Below are 22,281 nucleotides of genomic sequence, written 5' to 3'. Positions count from 1 at the left end.
CTTATAAATCATTTTGCTTTATTGTGATATGAGTACAGTAACTTGCAGCCACAGCAGCTTTTAAAATCCTACTGTCAGATGAAGCAGGTTAATGTATTAGTTCATTAATTCAAATCCAAAAGCCCTCTTAGATACACCTTTGCCTATTAGAGTGCTGTTGATTTGGCTGATAAGAGCCTAGCTGTGTTGTGATAAGGTCCTTTGTCACTTTTAGAATGACAAAGGAAATTATTTGGAACTGAGATATTTCTGCATTTTCATTGGAAACAAGTAAAGGAGAGTGGAAATTCTGACATCATCTCCTTTTCCAGCGGTTGTGAACTGACAGCAAGGCCAGCAGCACAGAGCAGAGCTGCAGGAATGCTGATCCCCACTGGGGCTGGTGTTTGATCATTAAGGAGATGGCACTCAAGGGGCACTGCCACAGCCAGCAGAAATACGAGCTGTCAAACAGATCTTGCTTTCAGCTTGGCCAAGATTTTTCAGTGACTCTGCTTTTCTCATAAAACAAAGCATTATAAGGAAATAAGTGATTTCATATTTTATTTCCCTATGTGGTTTGAACAGATGAGAATGTTTTAGTCAAATTAACGAAGATTTAATGCTTCATCCTGCTGTCACTGAAACAAAAATCTAAGTGCTGCTTAATGTCAAAAAAGCGTAAGATGCAGAAATTAAGAGGCAACTGAAGCGTGTGACTCAGTGTGGCCTTTGTGGCATCTCCCATGAAGCTGTTCTGACTTTCAGAGCATTTCTGTGGGAGCATCACAAAGAGACTCAGCTGTGGCTGTGGCGCAGCTGGCCAAGATATGGGGTACACGAGAACCCAAAGGAAGGCCCTTCCCCAAAAACTGCATTACACAAAGAGAGAACAGAGCACAGCTAGATGTGGGGAGGAAACAAGAGAGACAAACATGAAATAGTAATGGAACAGCTTCCACTGTGCATTCTAACAGGCAGTCACAGTCCACCTGCTGCCTCATCGCTGCTCAGTGTTTTGGAGACAACACATGAAATTGTATAAAATTGCTGGGAGGTCAAGCTGATCATGCTGATGCCTTTTCATCTTCTGAATCTCTGACTCTAATTGCTCCTCTCTTTGAATGTTGTGCAGTTGCAAACCCAGATAATCCATTTCAATGACCTTTGTGCAATCCCAAGCAAAGGAGAAAAAAAATAGGAGTAAAAATCTGTCTCTGTAAAAATCAATGGCAAGGCATGCACTGACTTCAGCAGCACCAGGATTTTTCCCTCAGAGTTTAATTGAAAGTGAAAAATATTTTTGGAGACAAATGTCTAACTGCTCAGGTTAAAAGACTCAATAACATGCCCAGTTCTTCCAGGTCTGTGGGCACTGAGAGACAATTTTTAAATGCAGCTGGCTTTTGGAATGAATTGTTTGCTTTCAGATCACTAGGCATATTCTGCATTTCCATGTCTTTTTCTCTATCTCTATAGATGTATTTATTGAGATATCTGTATCTATATCTATCTGTCTATCTGGATGTGAAATACTGGGCAGAGGAACATTTTTGCTCATGTACCTGGCTCCAGTTTTCCCTTGTGCAGCTCTTTGCCTTATCAGTGGGGCTTCCCCCAGACCTGTGCTTTTAGCCTGTCAAAGAGGGGAGATTGCTGCTTAAAAAAACCCAACCTCAAGCAAAAATGGGAATTGATAAACAGATCAGAACAATTAGCAATTTTAATGACATGAAGTTTTTGTATCACACTGTAGATGAACCAAGAAGTCTCGGGGTGAGGATGGATCTTTTCATTGCCTTGTTGGCTGTGGATTAATCAGTTTTCTACCTTTTCCATTAGGTTGTGGGTTTTCAGGTCTCCCCACTCTCTCATGTTTTCCTAATGCCAGCTCTTCCTTCACAATTAGTTGTGTTAATCACCCAGAAAAGATGAGGCATTCTTGCCAAAATAACATATTGCTAATGAAACAGGAAGATGTTTTCTCATAATGAGTTGTATGAATCGCTGTGATTTCCATGAGCAGTGCACAGGAAAGGTTTTCATCCCAGAGGCGTTGGCCAGGACAGAGTTTGCACAGCTGATGTGCTGCCATCTGCACTCGTGGGCACAAACGGGAACTGGGACACCCACTCTGCAGGGGGAAATTTGAGTGGCCTGACCTTCAGCTGGTACTTTAGCAAAATGCCCACTAAACCAAAAGTGAGATTATTTCTGGGCAGGGCAAGAAATGGGTGCATTTGCTTATCTCTGAAGGGATTGAAGAAAACAGTTTATTCAAAAGTCACTTGGCTTTGAGAGACACTCAAGACCCAAATCTGGTTTGTGGGGATAACAGGATAGTGGAAGATGAGGAGGAGGACGTTGATGAAATATTAAATGTCCATTACTACCTACTAAAGGTAAAATGTCTGTGGAATGCTCTGGAGAAGAAGAGTATTGATGCATAAAATTTAATAATTAGTTAGTGACCTTCCAGAATCACTTTAAAAAACCTTAAGGAAAAAGTAATAGCTTAGATTAATTTTTTTCCCTCTCTCAAGATCAAATTAAAAAATTAATCTGTTCAGTGAGTAGCAGCATCCTAGATGAAGGATCCTAGGTTCCACAGTTTCCATATTTGGACTGAAAAATTAAGTGCTTTCAAGTCTGTTGTTTCAACAACGATGTTGCAAAATATGAAGAGAAGGGAAAGAAGCTAATTTTGCAAACATCATATGGCTGGCATTAAAACTCTCTCTCACTCTGCATTTCTATAACAATTTCTGCCCTTCTTTCATTCTAGTTACCCTGAATGACTGCAAGGCCTTGAAGCCTATGCACAAAACATCTCCAAATGGTGCACAAAATAACTGAATGTAAAAGCATAGAGGCAGAAACTGTAGAAGTAAGAGAAGAGAATCTTGGTTTGGTTTTCTTATTATTCCAGTATCTTCTTTTCCTTAAATTACTTTGGTGACTAAACTGCCACACCTGTATCTGCAGAGAAAGCTCTTCCTTTGCACTTTTCATTCTTTGCAGAGACTTCTTTTTGAAGCTTCTTTAGCAGAACATAGATTAATTGCAATGTTATCCTGGCTCATTCCACCCTGCCACGGAATGAAGCTGGACACTGGCTTCCTCCTCCAGAGCATGACTGCCGTATCTGGGATAGAGTGTTTAATAGTAATTCTGCTATGTAGTACAACACTGCAAGGTCTGGCCACAACATCTGTCAACAGCAGTTATTTATCCTCTGTCAGGTGGGGGACATTCTGAGCTGGTACATTTCTGTTTGCAGCGCAATGCCAGTTCTAGACATGTGCTTCATTTCAGCTCTGGGGAGCCTCTCAGGAGCTGGGAATCCTTCCAAAGCTGACATGAACTTCTAAAATGAATTCACACTACCACACAAAATGCAGCCTTTTCTCACTGCATGGGTAATCATGTACTTCTCAGTGTTGGCAAACAGAAAGTGTGCAAAGTTTATTTTGATAGACTATTTACAGCTTCAGTATTGTGGATGTTGATATACAGACAAACGTTTTTATTGCTCCCAAACATGTACTCCATGAAGGAAGAAAATGACTATAAATTCTTGTAGCTACTTCTTGTTTTGTTTTGGTTTTGTTTTGTTTTGTTTTGTTCTTTGTTTTGCTTTGCTTTGTTTTGGCTGTGGTAAATTGCATTTTGCTGCAATTCTATCTGCCAAGGGTAATATAAATTTCATTATTAAGCTTGACCAAATGCTTGGGTTAGTATTGATACCTTCTGTAATGGAAAACCTGAGGTCAGTTATTTGCCCCCAGTGCTTTTGGAGACTATTTTAGACCAAATGTCGGTATTTTTGCTGCTGTTTTGCAACACGTACAAAGTATTCCATTACACACCCCTCATATTATTTCCCTATTCCGCCTGCACCACACTTGATTTGGCTGACGACTGTTGCAGGGGCTTGGGGAGAGCTGAAAACACGGCAAACTGGGACGAGGGAAGGAGCCAAAGCCCCGCCACGTGCAGCAGCACGCTCACGCCAGCCGCAGGGATGCCGTGGCTGGGTGCGCGTCCGTCCGGGCGGCTCGGGATGCTCTGCCTGTCCGTGCTCCCGGAGCCGCTCTGCCGGCCCTGTGCCCGGCCCCGTGCCCGGCCCCGTGCCCGGCCCTGCCCGCCGAGCATGAGCCGGGGATCGGCGCCGCTGCCACCTCCGGCCGCGCCCGGGAGGAGATGGCCAGCGGAGGCCGGGCAGGGGCCGGGCAGGGGCCGAGCAGGAGGTGGGCAGGGGCCGGGCAGGAGCCGAGCAGGAGCCGTGCAAGGGCCGGGCAGCGGGGCCGCGCCGCGCATCCCCGGCCCGCCCCGCTCCGCCCCGCTCCGCGCCCCGCTGCCCGGGGATTGGGGCTGCCGGGCCGCCGGGGCTGAGGCGGGGCTTGGCTCGGCGTTATTTCTGTATTTGTTGGCGGTGCCGTGTCGTTGTTGTCGGCGGCGGCGGCTCAGCCCGGAGCCCCGGCAGCCCGCGGGATGCGGGGGGCCGGCGCGGGCGGGCGGGCCGGGCCGCGGGGCGGGAGGAGCGCGCCGGCCGCCGCCGCCGGCCCCGGCAGCCCTGAGCGCCTCGCCGGCCGGCACCTCCTCCCTGCCTTCTGCCTCGCGTGCGGAAAGTCAGGTCAATGAGCAAATTGAGAACTTGAACGAAAGCAAAAAGCGCGCAGCACCAAGCCCTGCGTGTGTGGATGGTTCCAGGGCTGATGAACATCGCCTGAAGGAAAACTTTGGTGCGCCCGGGGTGCGCCGCGCTGCTCCCCGCCATGCGGGCGCTGGCCGTGTGAGGCGCATCCCGCGGCGGCGGGAGGGCAGCGCTGCCCCGGGCACGGGCACGGGGCTGCCGGGCACGGCGCTGCTCGCCCGCCTCGGGCGGCTGCGGCTCCGCGCCGGCGTCTGAATCCAAACTGACTCCTTTGCCTTTACTGCGAGGAGGGGGTTGTTTTCTCACAGCATCATCTGTTTTGAAGAAAGGAGGGAGGAAGGGGGAGGGTTGACGCTAAAGAAGTAAATCTTGTCTGCGAAGGAAATGCTTTTTGCGCTTTCCAGATGACCTTTTCTGAAAATGTAGCCTCTCCAGCTGACCGGTTTTGATTTTGACTACCAAGTGTGTGAAACTGATCCCTAAGTGCTCCACAGACCGTAGGATGTGTGCTTCCTGGATTAGCAATATGGGGCATCTGTTGTCGCCTCTCCTCTTGAGCCTGGCAGCAGTTTTTTCCAAAGGTAAGTCTTAATCGCTTCTGTTTCACTGCATCTTGTTTCTTATTTTGCACAGCCAGCCCTTCTCCTCTCTCTCTGTAATACCTTGAGTGCTGATACAATTCAAGACAGAAAGACTTGGGGGAAGCCATGCACTATGAAAAACACAGAGGATATGATGGGAAAACCTGAGTGGAAGGATCTTTCCTTGGTTGACCATTACAAACAGCCTGGCAGCTTCCTGAGGCATCTGTTACCTCCTTTCTGTACTTTTGGTGGCATAGAAGGTGCTGCTGCTGAGCTTAGCTGGTTGCTCTGCTTTGGATTATGAAGGGTTTCTGTTACGGAAATGTGAAATCTACAGAGGTACAAGCTGCTGGAGTTGGCTGCCCCACCGTTATCTTCTGTGCCGTTTTTCAGATTAAAATTTCTGTATCTCAGACTGACTGGCAGTGTTTTACTGGACCAACGAAACAGGTACTTAGTGCAACACTTAAAAGCTTTGATGAGATGCTGTAGCAGGTGTCTGATACCCTGCATGCTGAACAGAGTTGGAATGTCCTGATGGCATGACTTCACACGACTCAGTGATTCCTTCTTGGAGCCCTCGAGCTTGTTTACAGTTCGAATCAGGAAACCAGCACACAGGCAGTGCACATATTTTTGTGTGCATTTAAATCTTCCTCAGAACTTAAAGGTTTCCATTGATGGCCTCAGCCAAAAGGTGAATGCACTTTAGAAATACTTAATTTAGATGATTCTGAGCATTCCTGTGAAATATAAATTAGGAGAAGTATACATTTCTAGCGAGCAGATACTGTGCATCAGCACTTATATTTTGGCAGGAAAACAAAGTTTTCACGTGGTTTAGTCTTCAGAGGGGAATCAGAGCATATGCATTTAATCTGTGATTCTGCAAACATACTGGTAAAGAGCCCTGCTTATAAATATCCCTATTAAAAATATATTGGTTATTCTTAATGCCCTTTTACACTTCCAGACATCAGCATTTTCTTTTTCATTAAGTGAGTTATTTTTACTAATTAGTTTGTATCCACAACTGAACTTATTAACAGAAGGCAGAATACATAGTTATGTATTTCTGTGGCACTTCCCTGAATCAAATTCCACTCTCCTCCTTTTTTCCTTGGAACAGGTAAAGAATAAAGAAACAAAATTATAAGTCTTCTCAAATGTTTCCTAAATGCGGTGCCTATATAAGTCCTGTTCTAAAGTTGCAATTGGAAATGCATTAGCAGCAGGGATTAGAATTCAGAGTCTTTTCAAGAGATTGCTTCATTCACATTGCACACCAGTAGCTTGTGATTGCCCAGCTAGGTTGTAAATGATGTATTTTATTATAAGCAATATCATCAGTACTTTGGATAGGCTCAGTAAGAGTATGAACTTCATTCCCTGGCTTTTGCTGTGTTTGAGTTTGCTGCCCTAACACTGCATTAACATAGTGCTGGACTGAGATTGCAGTTTATTCCAGGACTGGAATTTTACAGAATACAGCCTTTCTTTTACTGCCAACTCAGCAATTATAGCATTCATATGTGATTTCATTCTGAAATGTCACTTACATCTCTTTTGAAAGATGTATTGGGAAAAATTGCTTCATCAAAAGGGTTATCAAGCCCTGGCACAGCCGCCCAGGGAAGTGGTGGAGCCCCCATCCCTGGAGGGATTTAAGAGGCTGCAGATGTGGTGCCTGGGGACGTGGTCAGGGGGAATGGGGCAGTGCTGGTGTAGCAGTGGCATTCGATGGTCTCGGGGTCTTACCAGCCTAAAGAATTCTGTGATTCCATGAAACCCGGGATCAGGAGATCCCAGAGCCACTGGTGCTAGCTGTGCTCTTGATCTTGCACGTTGGGTATCTAAGACACACTGTTTAGTGATACAGATATCTGTCCTTAATGCAATTGTTTATGTTTTCTTCGGTGACAGACTCCATCTGCCCTGCTATGCCTCAGTACACTGGAAAGACCAGAGTGTTCCAGAGATTTATAGTATGAACTTCACAGTGTAAAAGGTTGATTCCCACCCCCTCCATGGAGTAAGATGAACAGACAAAAAATACATGAGGCATGATTACTACTACAGGGCATGTTTCTTTGATGCTTTTCTGTTGCTAATAGAGAAACTCTCTCATTTATGACACGATGACAAAGTTTTCCTAAAGAGATACAAAAGCTTTTAACATGCAACAGCAATCAGCTGTCTATTGTGTATAGGGCTGCTGCTTATTACCCAGAACCATGGCAACACACCTTGTACTGCACAGTTTCCAAATCTTTCAGGTAATAATGTTGAAGACTTGAGAATACTATTGTGATTTTGCTTTGCTTTTATCTTGGAAAATGCAGAGCTCCAGCCTGAGAAATGAAATGTTGTTTTCAATAATGAGCTGAAGATCCTACCAGGCCAGCTTGTCCGTGATGATATAATCCACGTGTGTTAATGCACTGTCAGCCTAACAGTACAGGCATGTGCAAGGGCAGAGGTGATTATGCTCTGTAACTGTAGGTCACAGCTTTGTTTCAGCAGAGTTTTCCTCAGTCAGTCCTAGGAGGCCAATGCTGGCCCTCAGTCAGTTCAGGTTTTGCTGTTTGTTATCAAAGGTGGGAAGAAGTTCTTGGGAAATCTTCAGTCAAAAAATAACCAGCTCCAGCTGATGTTAATGAAAACAGACTATATACAGTAATAGTTGGCACAATAATGTTGGTGTTTTGTTCTCTTGTTTAAATGGAAATTCATCAGCTCCACTGGAGTACAATAGAAACTTCCATATTTTATTAGAGCTCCAGGTTCCATGCCTGGCTTAGGTCTAGAATAAAAACAGCATCTCCCATAAGATGCCAAACACTTTCAGGATGTATATTGTGAAACTAAAGATTGAGGAGCCTTTTCATTATGAATGTCTCCATATAAAACTGGATTTCATTGATTTCAAATTTCAAGTTTAAGTAGACAGTAAAAACCAAGTGAATATTTTAGTGACTTGTTCTGCTTGTCTTCTGCCAAGCATTTTGTATTCTTCTGTGTCATCCTGGGCAGAAATCTTCCTGCAAGTTGCTCTCTAATGATATCTCAAGCCATAGAGCTGCTGGTTTGATTTTCTTTTTCTCTCAATTTTATTGAAATGGAGGCTTGGCAAGTGTATTAGGCAGGAGTTCCTTGTATCCCCTCAGGGTGTTCCCCATAGCTAGAGATGTGCAGAGCACATGTGCAGTGATGCAAATCTTCTGTTACAGCAAAGTGAGTGTGGGAAAACAAGGAAACCAAACCCCCAAATGTCTCGTTTTGGTTCATTTCTCTGGAAAAGTGGTAGTCTGTTAGTAATGGCATATAATTCTGTATATAGGATTAAAATCAAAGATAGTTTAATTTATGAGATATATTTTTTTTCCACTCCTTCTTGGTGGTGGCCAGACAAGAGTTCAGGGTTGAATTTCAGTTCATGTTGACTGGTAGTGATGGTGATGATGAGGGATACATTCTTCATCTCAAAGTAACAGTGCTGGTGTTTCTTGTGGACAGACCCATTCCTGGCATCTGTTGCTCCGGCTGTGCAGTTGGTCTGGATGGAAAATGTGGTGCTTGCTGCTCTCACATGAGCATAAAGTGTGTGTGGTCAGCAGGAGCTTTTCCTGTGAGCTCTGCCTATGGGCAAAAACCCCAAAGTTTTCTATAAAACCCCCAAAATAAATTGAATCTTTCCAACTTTAAGTTCAAGAAGTTTCCTTAAACCCAAAGTTTTTGTGCTTTGTCCGAGCTGCATTGAACTTGAAGTTGTTTGAGACACTGTAAAAGGGAAGGGGAACACAATTTCCACTTTTTCACTCTTGCTGTGTTTCTTGCCACAGAGCATTTATGGGAAAAGTCCCATTCTGATTCCTTTTCTTTCAGTAAAAATAATAAATTCAGACTTAAACAAAAAATTCCACAGCTAGACCCGTGTTTTATTTGTCAGCTGCAATACTGGCTTAATGTGATTTGGTTTCTAATATTTCCCTGTAATGTTCTCATTTTTTACTTCTGTCTTTTCTTTTATTAGTTCCTTAGGACAGGCAGGCTCTGTGACACCAACCAATGTTTTAGATATTAATAAAAGCAGCTTTATTCAATAAAGATCAGTTTTATTTAATAAAGGAGAGAATCAAAAGATAATCTGATTTTTCATGCTGCATTCACATTAAATCAAGCTCCTGAGGTGATTGTGGATGCCAAGTCTAGTGGCAGTCTATCACGGGCCCTAGGATACATAAAGATGACTGCAGACAGATTGATTGCAGGGAAGCTGAAGAGGCAGCTGAGATTCATCACAAGTTTGGTTTGGTTTATAAAGTGGTACATTAAATTACTTGATTTTCACCAGTCTTTGTAGTATTGCCTGCTGCATTATTAATGGCAGCTCCAAATGAAGTGGATTTTAAGTAGTTCTGAGACATGTAGATAACACTAATTATCATGAGCAGTTTAAAGTACATATTTGAGGATGTTAGGCTACTTCGCCCCGGGGTTGAAATGTGGGCACAGTGAACTGCAGAATGAGGATTGGCCTCTTCACATCCCTGATTTCTTCTTTTATTGAATAGACTTAATTCTGATGTAAGGTGTTGGTCTGATGGCCCCACCGAGCCAAGGGATTGAAACTTCATCTTCCAAAGCACAGCCTATGTGGTGCCAAGGCAAACTTGCATTTCCTGCTGTGGTCCTGTGCCCTGAACGGGACCCAGAGGAGGAGGGTGTACCTCAGCTCCGCGGTGGAAGGAGTTACACCCTGCTGTTGAGCCCGCTGCACTGGGAGAGGGCATTTCAGTGCCTTCAGCAGGCTTCAGCTCAGAGTAGACAGAGTTTTCTGGAGTGGTGTTTTTCAGCCTGTAGCCCACACACCGGTGGTGATTCATAGAACATCTGAGCAGTGTTGTGAAACCAGTGCCAGAAACCTTCTGCGTGCAAGGGAGAAAAAAACGAGGGGAGGAAATGGAAGTAACAAGGCTGCTTTCAGACTGCATCCCAATTTGTGTCTGGTTGTAAACAAAGACCTTTGTGACAATACCAAAACCAGGCCACTGTGTAAGACGCTCTGGATTTCTGTTGAAGGTTAGATGGCTTTTTTTCCTTGAAAGAGAAAAACCAGTGTAGTGAGACTAACTGTGGTAGTTGGAAGTGTTGCTGTGGGCTGTTTGGTGTCGCCTCTGTGCTCCAGACACAGGCACTGCTGGTGTGAGTGCAGCAGGGGCTGGTTTAAATCACCACTGAGCAGTGGCTCGATGGGCAGAGCAGGAGAACCCTGCCAGTCACCGATGGCATCTGCACTCTGGGTCAATTAACTGCCTCAGAGCTTCTGCTCTGCACACAGAGGATGCTTGTTTGTTCTCACACCCTCACTGCTGGCGTTTTTTAATCAGGGTTCCTTGAGGGAGCTCCCTGTGCTGCAGACAATTGTCTCCCTGGAAGTGGCTCAGCAAAATGCACTTTGGTTTATTGTACAAGCAGTATATAAAGGGTTGGTAGGAGACTCATCAACGTTGCCCTATTTTCCCAGATTTACAAAACAGAAGGCTTCTTTCCTCCTCCTGTAGTCACTTCACCTTCTCTCGGGCCCATCTGGCTCTGTTTTTAAAGTTTCTTTGAATTGGTTTGGTTTATTTAGTTGTTCGGGGTTTTATTTGCAAATAAAGACTCTGCTGCAAGGATGTTTTGGCTGAAGCGTTTCAGAAATTTACTATGGTAATGGTTCATAAGCAAAACAGACCCACATCTGAAAATGACCATGCAGATTCTAAACTGTGGGAAGGGGAAGGATACTGAATAATGTAGCTCTTATAAAAACAACAAAAGAAACCCGTTAGCTGGGTGTGTATAAAAAAGCAGCAGGGGCAATAAAAACAAGCGCCACAAGCAGAGGTGTGGGAAGATGTCAACACACTCTTTACCACTGGGGGACACAGCTTTGAGCCAGACTAAGGAGCAACAGGAGCTGCTCTCCAGCTGAACCAGGATGCTCCACATCGTGTCCTTTGATGTGTTTGCTTCCAGGAGAGGCAGACTGTTGAGCAGACAGTCTGCAGATCTCTTGCTGAGGAGCAAGGCAGATGTCCAGATAATCACACAGATGAGTCTGCATGTCCTGCATGCTAAAAAATCTCCGAGTCACAGAGTGTGGTCTCATCTAATGCTGAATGGTCTCAAAACCTTGAATTTTGTGGGCTCTCAACATCACTTGCTTTTTATTTATATTTTTAAAAGTGTTGTTTTATGTGTTTAGTATACATTAGGCAAATCCATTGTGCAAGAGAAGGAACCAAAAGCTGGCAGAGGTAACTAGTGAGTGGTGTCTCTGAATGTTGATCCAATCCACAATATAGGGAAGGAAACAATCCCACTTAGTCTTCAATCCACTCATGTACCAAAGATCCTGGATTAGCACATAAATGTAGCCTCCATTTTCTGCTGAGCCATGGTGACTCATTCTACTCATCTTCATGAAAATAATGGTGATTTGCATCTGCTTATATTTGAAATCTCTATTTATCCTTTAGCATTGCATCTCTGTCCTAATGTAATCAGCCTTGCTTGGTTAATTTTGATTTGCCGGTACACATGGGGTAGTTATCTTTCTTGTCTGTGTGTGTCAGATTCCTACATTTAACTTCCTGCTTTGCCGCTAGCAGTGGGGTTTATTGTCAGGTTTTCCTACTTGATGTTGTTTCTGTAGATTGTGTTTTGAGCTACTGTTGAAAGAACTATTCAGCTCTTGAAAACTTTGCAGTGTGATAAATCTGTAAATGCACCATGTACCTGCAGTTACACTCCTGTCATCCTTACCTTGTTCTCAGAAATAAAAATAGCATCTAGTTTGCTCAGGGTCACAAGTCTGCAGCTCTGAAGATGAAGAAGGATCTCTTTATGTGGTTCACAGTACAGGACTTGGGGCAGAAGCGAGCAGCTGACTGTGCCCAGCAGAGGAAAGAGGTGCCCACACACTGGAAGTTCATTGCCACACATGGTGCAGCGTACAGGGAGTACTTTTACACTCATTTTCTGTGTGTTTGTTCTGTTCAGGATCTGTTTAACCCAGAGTTTGTTAGGTGCTGTGCTCACCTGCAGAATTAGCCACTCATGTGGAAACACTGCACACACTTGTCCTTCCTTCTCTGGAAGGAGCACATGCACTGTCCTGCTGTGGTAGTGCCTGTCTGATCTGTGACTTCCCAAGTTTTGTCGTGTTCTCAGAGTCATGGCAAAGCCATTTCCAGATGTCACTGCTGAGTTTCTTTGTACCCATTCCCAGAACTCTACAGAAATGCCAACTGCCCAGCAGCCCTGTGAATCAGGGTGTGAAGGATGGGGGTCCACAATGTAGTGGACACTTTTCAGAACCTCATTTGAGCTGTGCTGTCCCTCTTAATGACAAAGAGTGGTTACCCCTTCGGAGAATAAAAGCAGTGTGTTGTTTTTGAAGCTCCATCTCGTGCTCTGTGTAGATCTGCCCTTGCTCACGTGGGGTTCCCCAGTTCATGCTCCCTTGTTCCATCTCCTTTTCCATATTTCTGGGTCGTGAGCCTACCCTCCTTTGCTGTGCTCTGCTCTCTGCTCTGTGGCTGCCTGTGTCCCCTGCAGCACTGTCTGATAGGGGATGATTTCTTGCATACTGAACACTTGTGCACAGTGGGATTCTGTTCTGTGCTCCTGACTCTCTGACACCATCTGCCCAGCAAAGTGGTTTTAATGGGTTTCCACTGAGCCAGGCTGTACTACAGCCCTGGCAGCACGCTCAGGGTTTTTAAAAATAAACAAAATCTCTTCAGACAAGCCACACACGAACATTGGCATCTCCAACAAAATTGAGGATTTCATACTGTTTGATATGTTGTGGAGCAGAAATATCTCTGTTTGATAGGCTCTAAAGTGGGAAAATGACTGATAGCTTGGAGTGGCCTTCTAATAGTACTGGTTTATTATTGTAAATGACCTTATAAAGCATTATTTTCCATCCCATTTTTTAAGTCAGGCATTATTATCCTTTTACAAAAATGCAATCATTTTACCTTGTTAGAGTTCTCTTCTTTATGAGAGCAGGGGACTGTAGTGGTTCATGATGGTGATTTAGGAATGAGGGTATCCATTGGCTTTCTGTAACCTTTGAAAAATCACTCTGGTTCCCTGCTTTTTTTAAACTGTCTTGTCTGCTCAGAATACAAGGTGTTCAGAGCAGGATCTGGTTTACTTGCAGCTATACAGCATCTGCTGTACATTTTACCACATGAAAATAATTAATTTCTGGCATCTGTGTTAAAAATTGGAATGTGACATTCTGATTGCTGGACAACATGGGCTGCTCAGAGGCCTGTAAGAACAGAAAAGAAGAGTGGGGTAAGGAAAAAAATAAAGATATGATGAAAGCATGCGTGTGGTTAAAATATTCTAAGAGACTGAGTAGATGCCATCCCCTTATGTTACAATTAATATGCTATCTAAGCCTTTTCAAACAGCAGCGTGATTAAGGGAACGTAAAAAGCTTTTTATAAGAAGATGTCATAAAGATGGCTTTGTATTTATTTCCGTGTTAATAAACTATTAATGAAAATATTTTCCATGTCTGTATTAACAATGCAACAAACCACTTATGAAAAAAATAGGGTTTTTTGGGCAGATAGTACAGATCTTAGAAAAATTTCATTGCTTCTTTGCCCCTTCAAGTCTTTGGGGTTTATTTTAGGCTCCTTCACTTTGGTAAGTTGTGAACATAGTGGGCAGTGTGGTAATGAGGTGGTGAAAGACACTCTTGGCTGGTCCCTGTGCTATTGATGGGATGTGGAAGTTGAAAGAGTCAAAAGAAATGGATTCTTCTGACTTCTGAGCTAACTTCTATGAGCACACAGAGAATCAGACAGAATCCTGTTCGTTAGCCTTTAGGTTCTTTTATTCTAAATTATGTGGAGTCTGACCTGGAGCCAATTTCATGTTATAAAAAATACAAAGAAAATATCACTGTGAATGCCCTTGACAAAGAAGGTGGCATTTCCTTCTTTGTCAATGCTGTCCACCAGGCTGATGTTTTGTGGTATCTCAGTGCTCCTTTATTGTTCTTAATTATTCATGTGTGTAAAGCTAACTAAGGTAAATACTTAAGATCTGTGATCTTCCACAGGTGTTTGCTGCTGCTGTTGCCTTTTTTCCCCATTTGTCCTGTCATAACTTTGGATATTGCTGAAGATGTTCCCTGCTGTTTCAGCTGCAGCAGTTTACAATACAAGTATCAGCATCAACTGGGTCTTTGCTTGCCTTTTTATTTAGCCTCTTTATCTGAGCAGCAGTAGATCAGAGTAATGGTACAATAATCACTGGTGAAGCATGTATTTGTTTGGTTTTGTTCTATTTCTATGCATTCATGTGCTCCTTTCATCCTTTCATCTATTCCTGTCAGAATTATGAGTTTGGTTTGGATCAGACCCTGAAGAAAAAGAAATGCTTGTAAGTGGAGAATACTAAATATAGCAGACCTTTGTTCCTGTATTTATAGTTTGGTGCTTAGAATGTCTGCGTGTGCATTATAGGTTCTCATCAAATAATCAAAGTGCATCAGTAATAATAAAATGATGGTTCATGAAGAGATTCTCTTCAGCAGGATGTTTTCCTTTCAGCAGGTCCAGAAGAGTAGGATGACTTTGGCAGCATATCTGCAGTGCTGCCAGCCCTGGGTTTGGCAGCCCAAGTGAGGAGAATTCAGATTGAGGTGCAGATGGAGCGTTTCCAGGCCTTGCAGGATTTCAGCGGTTGCAGTGGGTCAGATGATCATTTCTCAGGTAGTTAACTCTCCCAGCCCTTTGGTGCTTACGGCCTGCAGCTTGTCTGGAACGTGGTTGGGAGACAGTGAAGATCAAGGGATGAGGAGAAGTCCCCCCCAAATGATGAAAGAGTCCTGCAGGATGTTATTTGTGTAAGAGGGCTTTTCCAGTGTCTCCGTTCATCCTGTGAAGTGCTAAAGCCATCCTTTTTTCCATAACAAGTACACTCTGGTTTGTTTTCCGCCTGAGAAGAGCAGCCCTCTAATCCTCACATCTGTGCTGGCTCTGCAGCGTTCCCTTTTGGGCCCCTCTTTGACTTGTTGCAGATGTTTGCTGCCACTTTGATCAATTTGTCACAAGAACTACACATTCTCTCCCTTGTTCTATCTTCTTCCTACAAACAGGCACTATCAAAATCTCCTCTGTGGAATTGTTGTGGCAGTCTCAGTTATCTTTTGTCCTTCTTTGACATCTGTCTTAGGAAGAGCTGATCGTTGTATTCCTTCCAGTCTAAATCTGCCCTGGCCTTAGCAAATGTTACTGCCAGTACCTCGTCATTTTCTTCTCCAATTTCTGAATAAATGTTTCTTTCAGACACTCAGCAAGTGAATCCCTCCATAATTCCTGCACTTTCTCCTGCCCCCTTATTTATAGGTCAGTGCTGCTACTGTTCTCCTTCCAATACCAAGTCTTGTGGGATGAACAGAAGGAATCACGGAGGAAAACAGACCATATATAATCTTAGATTTAGAGATGACATTGAACTTCAGTACTGACCTGGATGAGTTATCAGAAAATAATTGAAACTCTAGGCTGGGAGCCCAGAAAATTAAGATTGAGGGCAAGCAAGAAGAAATTTATGGGAGTTGGAAGACAAGAAGAAGAAATAAAGATTGAACTCTGTGTTGTGGTGGTACTCTGCAGAGTAAGAGCTGATAGTGAAGCTGGGATTGTGAAAGTTGCATGATAGAGAAAATCAGAATTGCTGCTCTGTGAGCTGCTCCAGGCACACAGGGTGTGCACAGCCCCTACCACAGCCATCCCAGGAGGTCTGGTGGCTTCACTTACACAAATACTTGATCTTATCCAATGAAACTTGTATTCTGCAAAACTGCAGAGTTGCCCTCACATTTATTAAAGCAATTTAAATTACACAATCCCTTCTTTACACTTTGGTTTCAGACTAAGACAAATATTAAACTACCATAAATTTTCATGGAATAAATAAATAATAATTTTGCTTATGCTGAATGCAAGTTGCAGAAGCTAAGATAGTTTTGCTTATTCTCTCAATAGTCCCATGTGAAATGGTTTGTACTTTATTTCACCCCCTGAAAGGAAAACCAGAACAACTGATGCTCAGTTACTCCTTTGCATTCAATGGTTGAAAATAACTCCTTTTGCCTGTGCAGTACAATATTCTCATATGCATGCAAGCTTCATCATTCTCACCTCTTTTTTCCAGTAGTAAAAAGTCTCTCTGCACGTTCTGGCCTTTGCATAATGGAAGCTCTCACACTTTCCAAATCCTCTCAGTGTCTTCCCTTGACCTGCTGGCTGAGGGTGATACTGGGAAGGTTTTTGTTTCGTTCTCAGCTCTCGCAATGGAACTTCTGCCCTGCACGAGTAGGCATCAGCTGGGCCAGAGAAATGCTGCATTGTGAGCTCCTGGAGATGGCACGCAGCTCCAGAGGAGGGAATAATGAAACCACGCAGCATTGCTGGGAAAACTCTGCTAAGTGCTGTGAAAACACAGCTGGGAACAATAAGCCTTCAGGAGTCAAGGTCTAACTTCACAGAAACAATGTTCAGAATTTTTGTAATTTGGCTGTAGAAAATGGTTCTGACATCTTTCCTGGAAATTAAAAAAACCCCACTTTACAGGGATAGTGCAGGTGCAGTAGCTGACCAGTGATGCTTTCCTGTATTTTGTGTGTTGGATTTTGTTCACTTAAATCTAGACTGTAAGCCGTAAACAGAAAAAAAATTATAATAATTCTTTACTGGGCTGGATCTGATCTGAAAAGGAGCATGGGTGGTAGAGCTGCTCAGCAGCAGAGTCAGCCTCAGCTGGGGCTGCTGCAGTCTCTTTCCTGTGTGGCATTGGCATTTCTGCAGTTGAGTAATGAGCCATGCAGAGAGCTCACAGAGACAGCTGAAAACTAATATTTTTTCCTCATTTATAGAGGTTGGGGTTTTTCTTTGCAGGCACCAGCTCCAGTAATACTGCAGTTGCCTACTGAGGTGGTTGAGCTCCTTGATCTGATGGAAAACTAACGGACCAAAAAGAAAAGCTTTCCAACAGAGATGGGGCTGTGAATAATCTCACCCCGAGGCCACCCGCTCACCAGATCTCAGAAGAAAAAGGGCTGAGTGCCTTCATAGGCTGCAGTTAATGCTTTCTGTTTGTAGCATCAAGCTATACATCCAGGAATCTGTTCCCAGGCCTTGTCATTCTCATTCCCTTGCAGAGAGCACAATTACAGAACCAGGGGATGTTCAACCTTAGCTGTTGTTCAAGCATAGAAACCAGGCAAAACGGAAAGAAGCTTGACAGTGATCACTTGGTATATTTATATTTGCAGCTGTAGGCCTCAGCAAACTAACATCCCATCGCAGCTACAGAGCAGACACGTGGCTCTCAGTACTGTGTTCAGCACTGCAGACTGCTGTTGGCTGGGACCTCACACCTGCCTGTCTCCCAGACACTTCCCAGTTCCTCATCTCTTGGTTGTTTTCTTCCTCCTGAACTGAACTGCTAAGTCCTGATGCTCATCAGATCTCGTGGGGGCTTCCTGCCTCTCCCACCACCAGAACCACTCCCAGCAGACAAATCCCTGTGGGAGCTGTAGCTCTGCACAGGTACCACTGCTGTTCAGAGTGTGTAGTAAGGTGCAAGGACTCTTCCAATGCTCGCTGATCTGCATCACAGTTACCTTTTTGTCCACCTGGATTCTTAAGGCGTTCCGCCTTTGGGTCAAACTGCGAGCTCACAGGAGGGTTTTATTCCATTACAGTGGAATGGTGAGACCAGCATGAGGGCAAGTGGCTCTTTGAGTCATGGCCCAATTCCTAATTACACCGGTGTGCTTCCTTAATGGAATTCAGAGGAATGACGATGTTGTGTGAAAGCAGCAATATTGTATTTATTTCTAAATTCATTCGAAGATGTCAGCATGTAGCCCTGAGGATGAGAAAGCAAGGCAGAGCTTGTCAGCCTCCCTGGCTGCTCTGAATTACCCCGAACCTATTGGAAATGAAAGGTTCAGAGAGCACAGATGGAATAGATTGAAGCTTTGAGTGAATTGAAAGGGCAAGTTTGCTGGCTAATCATGATCTCTGTGGAGAGAGGGGTAGCTAATAGATTGCAATTGTCAGACATTGTGAAGTCCTCCAAAGAACTGCTTAAGGCATTTCACTTCCCAGTTCTAGCTTGTGTAGCTGCCTTCTCTTTAATTAAAATAGCTTTTATTTCCACATAGTTACAATAAAACATGGAAGCAGGTAATTCTTAGTGAATATGTGATTTAGGAATGGCCTTATCTTGGTTGATTATTTTCCTGCTTTTAAGATAACATTGCATTAATACATTTGTTTAGCAACACATTTCTTCTCTCTTTAGATAAAAGCTAGATTTTTAGAAGCATCTGGTTTTAAATTTAAGAATCAAAATGCTCCCAGCTCAGTGGATAGAATCTTGTCTGGAGTTCAGGGATGCTGATATTACTATTACAACAAAACTGGATGAAATTGATGAATTTGGAATTTCTGTTCCCCTGTATATATTCAGTTTCTCTGTGTTATCTTCTGATGGCAGAACTTCTTTGTCTTGAAATTCCAAGTCACTTTCAGATAAGTTGGGAATATCTGGAAGTTCATTATTCACTCCAGACCCATGTCCATGATGCAGAACTTAAGGCTGCTTTAAAACTATCTTGGAACAGTTTTACAGATATCAGGTTCTTTCACATTTTTGTACGTTAGAGCCCAGCCTGAATTTTGTTGAAAGAGCAAAGAAACCCCATAAAACCCTAGGAAATAGGGTGGCAGTCCTGTGTACATCAGGAATTTCTGTCAGAAGGCTAACATTGGATTAGAACATCAGAAATTTCAGGGGTTTGTGGAGAAGCAGCCAAATCAGCCCAGCCTTTCCCTGAGGCAAATGAACACCAGCATGTCCTGATGTCCTTTCCAAAGAGATTCACATTGATTGGATTGTTGTTAAGAATTTCATTGATCACAGCACTGAGCTGCATTCTCCCTTCCCCAGGACTGCACAAAGAGTATATCTTGAAAGGCAGTTTTTTATCATTCCCAAATAATGCTTCATGCTTCCTGTATACACAGAACAATCCATATCTGCTTTCTAAAATTAAATTCCTCTTACATTGTTTCAGAGCTGGATAATATCACAATATTCACTCTCCACAGCTGGTGGCCCCAGAAGATGATATGCAGGGCATTCTGTTAAATCAGACATATTCAAGCAGACCAAACTTGCATTTTTTACAAAACAACCCCTCTTCCCATATTAAGAAGTTTACACGCAGCTGTTTTTTCACGTGCCCTTACAAGCTTTGGGCAGGTGAGCTGATTGGATATAATTTTAGACACCTTGGCTACTGAGACTTGAATTAAAGCATCCGAGTAATTCAGTATTTATTTCCCTTGAGGTTTTCCTTGGAGTATCTGGTGGGCATCTTGTTCAGAGGCAATCCTCCCTGGGAGGCTGCCTGTCTGAGGAGCTCCACAGTTACCATGACAAAGATCTCTTTTATTTATTTCTCTGCGAGGGGAAGGCAGGAGCAGCACAGGAGTGGGAGAGGAAAGCAATCCCTAGAGAGGAGAGCAATCCCTAGAGAGGAATGCAGGGTGCCCTGGCAGCCCCCTGGCAGGGCGGGCATGGAGCTGAGGGTGGCTTTGCTGGTTGCTGCCTTTGTTTCCCTGCCCTGGACACACAGGGAGGTGAGCAGAGTGTCAGGTGTTGGCCAGAGTTCAGGTCTATAGCCACTAACCAAATTTACATCCTTAAGGCCCTCTAGTCTCTCCATTTATAATGGCAAACATGCAATTGGACCTTTATCCATCGTTTCACCTCTGCACTGAGTCTAGTGTTGCACATCCTCCTTCTTTTGATCACCTCTAAAAGGGCAAAGCTTGTTTTTGTTGACTGTCACCTTGGTAATTAAAAGCTGCTGCTTTCTGGTTTGTATTTTCTGGTTTTCTGTTAAGCAGGTCCTGTTTTACCTTGATAAGGGTCACTCTCTGTTTAGGTTAAGCACATCTTTAGTGCCCAGTATTGGGGCCTTTTTAATGCACCAAAATCGGCTCCTGTCTGAGCCCTTCTGTGACACTGAAAAAAGGACTTTATGACTTTATACAGCCCAGTGCCTCTTCTGGCCAGAGGCAGCTCTGATGGAAGGAGCTGGAACATGGGTAGCATTCCAATCAAATATAAAAAGCCAGATTTCAACCCCTGTCTTTGGGGTTGTGCAGCCACAATCAGTGATAAGCTGGCCCTCAGTTTGGGGGGACAGCGAGTGTCACCTTTTGTGTGGTTCCTGGGGTCCTCTGGAATGGTTCCCAGCCACCCCGAGGGCCTCACAGCCCCAGCATCCTCCTGCTGCTCAGCTGCTCCAAATGTCCCTGTCAGTAACAAAGGAGAATATTTAAAGGATCAGAAATTAAGTGCTTTAATAAAGTGTAGGTGGGACACTGGGATACTATTCGATTTTTGTTGTTATTATTAATTCAAGGAGGGAAAAAATACTGTAAAATGAACACAATCTCAGCTGAAGTTTACAGCTTTGAAGAAAATGGTGCCTCAGAGGAGTAGTAGGACTCAGGCTTGATTAAACTGGGATTTCAGGAATTCTCTGCACTGAACAAAATAAAAAGGCATTCAATCTAATTAGATAGAATTGTGGAGGGAGAGGAGGAAGAGAGGTATTTCTGACCTGTTGGCTTTTATATAACCTTTAATCCATGGGATGTGTTTGCAGCTATTTTGGTAGATTTATTTTTCTTCTCAAGGGGATTTTTGCCTCAAATTGTAACCTTTTGATAACTTTGCGTAGGAAAATCTGAGAAGAAAATGTTCTTATGGTCCTGTTAATATATACAGACTTTCAGGAGGCCTGTTCTGTATTTTTTCCTGATGAAGGTTGATGTTTTGGCCAGATCCTGTGCGTCTGTTCCATTTCTGTTGGGTTAAATGGCTTTCCTGCAAATTCAGGAATTTGATTTCTGGAATATGCATCTAGTTTAAGGACTGTTAATCCTTATATGCTTCTGAGGAGCTAATTGGTACTCACTTGGCAGTTGCCTATTAGGGCATGAGTATAAAAAGATGTAGAGGTATGTTTAGAGATAGCTAACATAATGCTTTTTAAAATACATTATAGGCACATTTTAGAAATGCCAGATAATATTTTTGGAAAATCTCAACTACATTGTGAATGTCCTCAAGAAACAGAAGAGGTTGCAATTATGTGCTCTGAAATGAATTAATGCTTGACCCTTTGGAGAAGCAAAATGCTATTTGTGCTTAGAGACTGACGGAGATTAATTCTGATCATTTACCAGTCATTCCAGTCTTTCCATCTTCTCATTTACTGCAAGTTATCAGGCTTCAAAATTCCCCCTGAACTCCATGATGAACAGACCTAGGCCAGGGAGATACTGTTCCCAGGGGGAGGGTTTGGAGTGACCCCGTGACATGCAGAACAGTTTCCAGTGCTGGTGTTCTTTGCCCTTTCGGTGTGGATCTATGTTCATGTAATCCCTGCAGGGCTGAGAAGCCAAAGATGTGCTTTTAATATCAAATTTCAGTTTGCCTGGACAGCAATCAGTGAAAATACCAACTGAGGAGCTGTGCACATTTCAGGTAAAGCCTGTAGGGAAAACATTCTACAAAGCATTGCTTAGGCAAGGAATTCCTGGTGCCATGCTGTGTCACAAGGTTAAACAAGGGTGAGTTGTGTTCCCTTTTCACACCATTTATTTCTAATATTCTTAAATTATGACGATTTCAGATCTGCAGCCTACGACAAAGGTTCAAACAGAGTTTCATTTCTGATGGTTGCAGCTTGTGTTAAAGCTCCTTTGCTGGTCTCACGTTTGTGTTGTTCCATTAATGCTCCCTCTGCTTGCTGCTCATTGTTGGAGAACACATCACACTCTTTGTACTTCATTAGTTCAGTGTCTGGGAGAATTTGGGAGGAGGAGAAGCGAGTGCTCAGCTCCTGCAGAGTGACTCGTGCTCCAGATGATGTGCAGTCACTTTGGA

The 22,281-nt window shown here is 43.5% G+C and overlaps 1 protein-coding gene and 1 long non-coding RNA gene across 5 annotated transcripts in view; one reads left to right on the top strand and one right to left on the bottom strand.

Annotated features, from left to right (window-relative positions):
- TMEM132D (transmembrane protein 132D) overlaps positions 1-22,281 on the top strand; it is a 210,189-nt gene that overhangs the window by 14,148 nt on the left and 173,760 nt on the right. The window contains exon 1 of one of the 4 annotated variants that reach the window (XM_064392877.1): positions 4,431-5,217. The exons of 1 other annotated variant lie outside the window; for it this stretch is intronic. In XM_064392877.1, the coding sequence (XP_064248947.1) occupies positions 5,139-5,217 (79 nt within the window). In that variant the 5' untranslated portion in view covers positions 4,431-5,138. Of the gene's footprint in view, positions 1-4,430; positions 5,218-5,263; positions 5,918-22,281 lie in introns of those variants that run through there. 2 more of the 4 variants (XM_064392874.1, XM_064392881.1) reach the window with 2 other exon arrangements.
- Positions 14,377-21,971, bottom strand: LOC135282791 (uncharacterized). The gene is made up of 3 exons (XR_010348839.1): positions 21,576-21,971; positions 20,541-20,639; positions 14,377-14,659 (listed from the first exon to the last, which is right to left on the bottom strand). It is a non-coding gene; the product is annotated as an uncharacterized LOC135282791 (long non-coding RNA).

This window comes from Passer domesticus, chromosome 17 (assembly GCF_036417665.1).
Source record: "Passer domesticus isolate bPasDom1 chromosome 17, bPasDom1.hap1, whole genome shotgun sequence".
In the NCBI taxonomy this organism is placed as follows: domain Eukaryota; kingdom Metazoa; phylum Chordata; class Aves; order Passeriformes; family Passeridae; genus Passer; species Passer domesticus.
This window is presented reverse-complemented; position numbering and strand designations above follow the sequence as displayed.